At 45.9% G+C, this 6,171-nt stretch overlaps 1 protein-coding gene across 3 annotated transcripts in view; it reads right to left on the bottom strand.

Annotated features, from left to right (window-relative positions):
* Positions 1 to 254: 254 nt before the first annotated feature.
* The window catches only part of galnt1 (UDP-N-acetyl-alpha-D-galactosamine:polypeptide N-acetylgalactosaminyltransferase 1), a 43,845-nt gene continuing 37,928 nt past the window's right edge, over positions 255 to 6,171 (bottom strand). For all 3 annotated transcript variants that reach the window (XM_048261683.1, XM_048261684.1, XM_048261682.1), the window contains 2 exons: positions 5,729 to 5,863; positions 255 to 3,137 (listed from right to left, as the gene is read on the bottom strand). In XM_048261683.1, coding sequence (XP_048117640.1) covers positions 2,991 to 3,137; positions 5,729 to 5,863 — 282 coding nt within the window. In that variant the 3' untranslated portion in view covers positions 255 to 2,990. The remainder of the gene's footprint in view (positions 3,138 to 5,728; positions 5,864 to 6,171) is intronic.

Genomic DNA, 6,171 nt, shown 5'->3' with positions numbered 1-6,171 from the left:
CAAGGAACAAGTGAGATTGAGCAGATGTGGGAAAAGGAAACATCTGCTGTGTTTGTGTTTATATAGAAACAGGCAGGAAGTGTGCTGGTGGTGTGGGTGAATGGAAGCCAAGAGTGCTTTTAATTTGTAGTTTAATTAGTAGCTCATATTGATGTTTAGGGGATGTTGCATATTTTATTGATGTGTGAATCAAATGTGTGTTTATGTAAAATTAAAAACCTGACAGCATGGAATTAAAAAAGGAGACTCCGGAATGTGTGTAAACGGTTTTTATTTCTCCAGCCCGTGGATCACTCCAGCCTAGAGAGCACTCCTCAATCATCTCCTCTTCCTACCTCCTCAACACATCCCTCCATTTCTTATAAAAAACTATGACAGACACACTCGACATTCACACAGACACACACACTCATGCGCACACAAGTGGAGATGTACGGGGGCGGCGGGCTGCCTGAAGCACAGAGGTATCATTAGATTGGAGGAAGCTGTGCATTAGCGGTAGCGTTAGCATCTCTAGTAAAGTACAGGGCCAGTCACTCAAACAAACACACTGGGCGCTGCCATGTTTGCTTGGTAAATCATAGTTCTAAATGGCACCATTGAAGTCAGTGTGGTCAGTGGCAAATACTACATGAGTGTCATACTCGTACTCAAAGCCAGGGTCACTCAAAGTCATTTTGTCTATTTTGTATGGTTTGTATTTACTTGTAAGTGCCAAAAATGTTCAACAGTGATGTTCAAAACCACAAAACATACAGGACTGAAATGAAAGACCATGACTGAAATGAAAGACTGCGCAAACTGATATCACTTGACCTCCAGGACCTTGTCAGCTGAGCCAAGTCAGAGGGATCCTGCCTCCCTGGCTCCTGGCGTCTGCTTGATCTGCGTCTCTGCTGTGTCACTGTGACATCATGTTTTTCCCCCGTGCCCTTTCTCCTGACATTCCTGTCGAGTGTCGTCTTACTGCAACCACTTTTACCGTTTCAAGCCACGTGAACTGGCCAATGGGAATAATTCGAATAATGCCATTTTAAAGATTGATTATGTTTAAAAATGAAAAAGCTAGTGAGTACCATTCGGCTGATTTTACAGCCAGTCGCTCTTACGGAGTGTTCTGTTCTTTAAGATTGAAGGGGTTTTTCTGCTGAGAGAAACGGGGGCTTCCAACAGTCTCAAATCTGAGTGCTGATCAAATAGAGCTCCACGGAGCAGTGGCATAAGAAGCTTTAGTCTTACGGGGCAAGAGAGAGTTCAGAGCAGGAAGAGGACACCTGCAGAGGAGGAGGCTCAGTGCCATGCGCGGGGGCGCTCCTCATACACGCCAGAGGTCACGAGAGGTCAGGGGGGAGGACAAGCAGACGTCCACCTACGTATCAAGTCATCCACTCATAAGCTCACTCCCACAGACCCACAGGGCGACACCACAACACATGCTGCGAGTGCCACACTGGGCAGATATGAGAAAATCAGACACATGCATACACACACACAGACACACACACACACATGTAAACAAACCAAAAATGACACAAAGTAAACCAAAATGAAATATCAACGGAAAAAGGTAAAGAATGAATCTCTTTAGAGTGATCAGTCCATGGTGTGTGCACAAACACACACACACACAAACAAACACACATTCACGCATGTATCCTTGAGTGAATATGTGCGCACACGTGCACATGCACATACACACACACAGAGAGAGAGAAAACATGCAAACACTGTTTCCGTCATGGTGATAATAAATGATATGACAGCAAGTCTAACAATTGAGTAATTGACTTTAAGAGGGAAGTGCTAAGGTCACCTGGAAGACACGGACCTCTCTGTGTATGTGTGTGTGTATGTGTGTGTGTGTGCACATAATACAGTATGTGTGTGTGTGTAAGTGTTTACATGCTACACACATCGGCAAAGACACAGGCCACAAATTAATACAAAACAAAACAGGTAAACAGAGAAGCTCAACGTTAACACTTGAAATCAAAACTATGAGCACTTACGTGGCACTGGCATCAACACCAAATCAGTAACTTACAAAAACAAACCTCAGAAAAACAAACATCCACATGAATATGGAAGTGCTCCCATCCAGCCGCTTGGGTCATTCTTGTCCTGGACTAGTCCAGAGCCTGACACCTTGTGTAATGATCAGTGATTTTAGCTTGATTGATTAACTAACTGATGATCAACGCTTTGAGTTCCTCAGGTTGGGCGGCCTTCCTGCGGATTCGAGTTTGATTGACAGGTGAGGTCACCCGGTTAGCAGTTCTGTGTGCCAGCAACAGGGGGAGCCGTTCCTCTGGTGTGGAGGTCCTTCAGCTCCCCACTGGCCCTCGCTCAGTGGAGGGGTCCACTGGGGCCTGCACAGTCCATCTCATGAGCAAGTCTCCATAGCATTTCACCAACACACACACACACACACACACACACACACACCCGGACACACACCCGGACACACACCCGGACACACACCCGGACACACACACACTTCATTTCTGCTCACTCTTCTCCTTCTGAAATGTTAAAAAGGTTTAAATAAAAAATACCGAAGGAAGAGACTCTTCCGCTCTCTCCCCTTCTCACACACACATGCACACACACTCCAGCATACATTATCACCTCTCTCTCACACACGCACACACACTAAGGAAGGCTGTCTCGTAAACATAATTGATATGCTCCTCTTTGGAGGACGATGAGCGCACCAAACTGATGTCTCTCTTTGCAGCGACCGAACGACAGAGTCTCTCTCTCCGTCTCTCTCTATCTATCGGGTGAAATAATGGGCTGATCTGTTCTTCCATCACCGAAGGGGGAAAAAAAGAGGAGTTCAAGACATCTCAGTCCTAAATCTCTCCCACTCTCTCTCTTTCTCTCTCTCTTTCTTCCTTTCTTCCTTTCTCTCCTTGGTCACCCTGTCTCCCCGGCGTGGGCGTGGGTTGCGCGCATGCACGTGCGTGTATGTGCACGTGCGCACGCGCTCAGATCATCTCGGGGAGTGTGACATTGCGGAGCAGCCACTGCTGGGAGCGGCTGCCGCTGCAGTCCCTCACGCTGGGCACCTGCGTGTCCTCCTCCGAGGCCTTGTCCAAGCACTGATTACTGTTCACATGCACCAGAGTCAGCCGCTGCACACAGGACAAACACACACAGGGAAACAGACCCACAGACACATTACATTACAGTACATTAGTACCTAGGTACGCTGCAATGATTAATCAATTAGTTGATGACTATTAAATTATTAACTAACTATTAACTATTTCGATAATTGTTAATCGGTTTGTGTCATTGATTCTTCTCTGACTGAAGCTTTCTAAACTTGAATATTTTCAGCTTAACTTACTCCTCTATGACTGTAAACTAAATATCTTTGGTGTGTGGACAAAACATAACCTGACCCTAGCCAGATGAATTTCGTTCCGCTTAGCTCCGCCTAGCTTCACTCACATCCATCTGGGACCTCTTCCATTGAGAGTGATTTCTGCAACCGACTTTTATGGTTCAGCCAATCAGGACGAGGGCGGAGTTTCATAGATGTGACATAGCGTAGAAGCGACTGTGAGACTGTTATTAGCGTCACGGGTTGGCTTCGATGTGAGTGGTTGAAGTAGCACGTCAATAGATGACGGACAAGTGGCTTATTCAATCATATGCAAGCATTTTTTGATTAGGCCCAGCCTTCTGAAGCAACACTTCAATGGATCGGTTCCAGATGGATGAGTGGAGCTAGGCGGAGGGAAATTCATCTGGCTAGGGTCAGGTTAGACAAAACAAGGCATTTGAAGAGATAATCTTGGGCTTTGGGGGGAAAAATTCGAGATTTTTTCTGGCATTTTACCGATCAAACAACTAACTGATTAATCGAGAAAATAATTGTCAGATTAATCAACTATGAAAATCGTTAGTTGCAGCCCTATATTACATTACATTGCACTGTATTGCATTGCAGTACATTACATTTCCACACAACAAACAGAAATCAATCTTCAGTTATGACAGTAGGGTATGGTATGTGCGTATTTGTATGTGTGAATGTGTCATATGGATTTATAAACTGCGCTGTTGTGACCTTGAAGCGTGACCTTTCTTGTCAGTGTGGCACAGTGCTGGAGAAGGCGCTAGCAGCGCGAGTCACAGCATGCTGGTTGTGTTACAGCCTGACTAGCCTGCAGCTCCCTGAGCTTTATCTTAGCCCCGGCTATCTGCCTACATCCATGCAAACCCACAAACACATTCATCCGATCTGATACAAAACACCTCACCACTATTTACCTGACCAAACACACTTGATGGGTAAACATGCTGGGTGTGACGAAATGTCAATGATTAGTGTTAAACAAACACTGATGTAGATGGATACGTTCATAAATAAATCCTTTAACAAATGAGACTAAACCCCAAATTTAGCCAAATGACTCAGCACAAGAGCTCCAATGGCTGGCCAGATTACAGTCAAGAGTGCGTGAGGAAGTGTGTGTTTGCAACTACTGTATGTGAGAGGGAGTGAGTGTACGCGCAAGAGATCACCTTACTCTTCTAGGCTCTCACAAAGACTGCACTGTATCTAAAGTTCCTATATCTGATTGGGACACACACATTTAGACAAACACACACACTTGCTCACACACACCTCGCCGTCTTCAATCCAGCTAGTCTTACATTACCTACCTTTAGCCTTCTTAACTGCCTCAGTGAAGCTAATGCTTCCTGTAAATCTATCAAGCACAGCCCTCCATGTTCGTCTAGGCTATCTCACCGTGCCAGAGAGCCCAGCCATACTGTTGTCTTTGTGTAGTTGGGACACCCAGTGACTGAGCCCCAGGATCCCGACGCCTCAGCCCCCCCTGCTGCCGTCTGCACACAGAGCACCACTGGGCCTCCGCACTCTTCACAAGACAACAGCCTAAAGCCTCTCATCTCGTCCTCACACACAAACACACACACACACAGCTTCTCTTTCCGATGGCCTTTTTCTTCTCCTCTGCGTTCTCCTTTAGCCAGCCTACTTCTCTGGGCATAGCCTGGTAATTCCCCCTCTTCAGGAAGAGAGAGAGGGAGGGAGGGAGGAGTGTTTCTGAAATTGGAATGTGAAGTGATTTCTGGTCCATTCTCTGGCCCGCTCTCTCAACCCTCTCCCTCTCTCCCCACCACTCTCTCCTCACCCCATTCTCTCCTCTCTTAGATCTCTGGCGCCCTTTAAAAAGAGCATTCAACTGGACATTTAGATTGAATGACAATGGCCTCCATCTGAAACCCTCACAGCTAACTGTGTGTGTGTGTGTGTGTGTGTGTGTGTGTGTGTGTGTGTGTGCTCACTGAGTAAGCATGGGAGTAGTGAATCAACAGCTACAGGCACAAGCGCACATGTGCACACACACACACACACAGACACCACACACTCATGCCCATGCAGAGGGCTGGTTTAGGGGTGAATGTGCTGAGCTAGATGCTTTCTGACTTTGTTGCCCATGGGCAAATATTACCAATCACACAAATATGTACACACTTGGCTTTGAGGGGTTGTGAGATGAACATGGGTATGTTCATAAGCGTGTGCAAATACACACACACAGACACACACACACACACACACAAATCTTGGCTTGATACACACAAACTACAGGAGCATTTTATTTCAGCTAAAGATTCCTCTAGGTTGAGAATTGACAGGCACAAACATACAATCTCAAACACAAACACACACACACACACTCACCAGAGGGTCATACTCCCATAACTGGTTGCCTTTCAGGTGGTGGCACTTGAGCATCATGACCGGGCCGTTTAGCTTGGAGACGTCCAGGCACAGGTCATCGGTCCTCAGCTCTTTACTGGCCGTGTACGAGAACACCTAAAAAACACGACAGATGTCAGGGCTCATATATCCCTGAGAGTGTGTGTTACCTATACATTGACAGATAGATAGATAGACTTTATTGCCACACAACAATGTTGGTGCCACTTGTTTACAGAAAGTAGCCAAAAGGTAGGAAAGAAAAAAAACTAAACAGAATAAAATACTGTTAAATAAATACATAAATAAACGTCTGAAACTCCTGTCCACCAGAGGTTGTGATGAAGCTGGAACATGCTGGTGGTTTGGACGAGAGGAGTTTCTTATTTTGGTAGCTAGCTCAGTATCCTACAAAGAAGTGTGAC

The sequence above is a fragment of the Alosa alosa genome, chromosome 13 (genome assembly GCF_017589495.1).
Source record: "Alosa alosa isolate M-15738 ecotype Scorff River chromosome 13, AALO_Geno_1.1, whole genome shotgun sequence".
NCBI classification, from domain to species: domain Eukaryota; kingdom Metazoa; phylum Chordata; class Actinopteri; order Clupeiformes; family Clupeidae; genus Alosa; species Alosa alosa.
The sequence above is the reverse complement of the archived record's forward strand: the minus strand, read 5'-3'. Positions and strand labels throughout refer to the sequence as shown.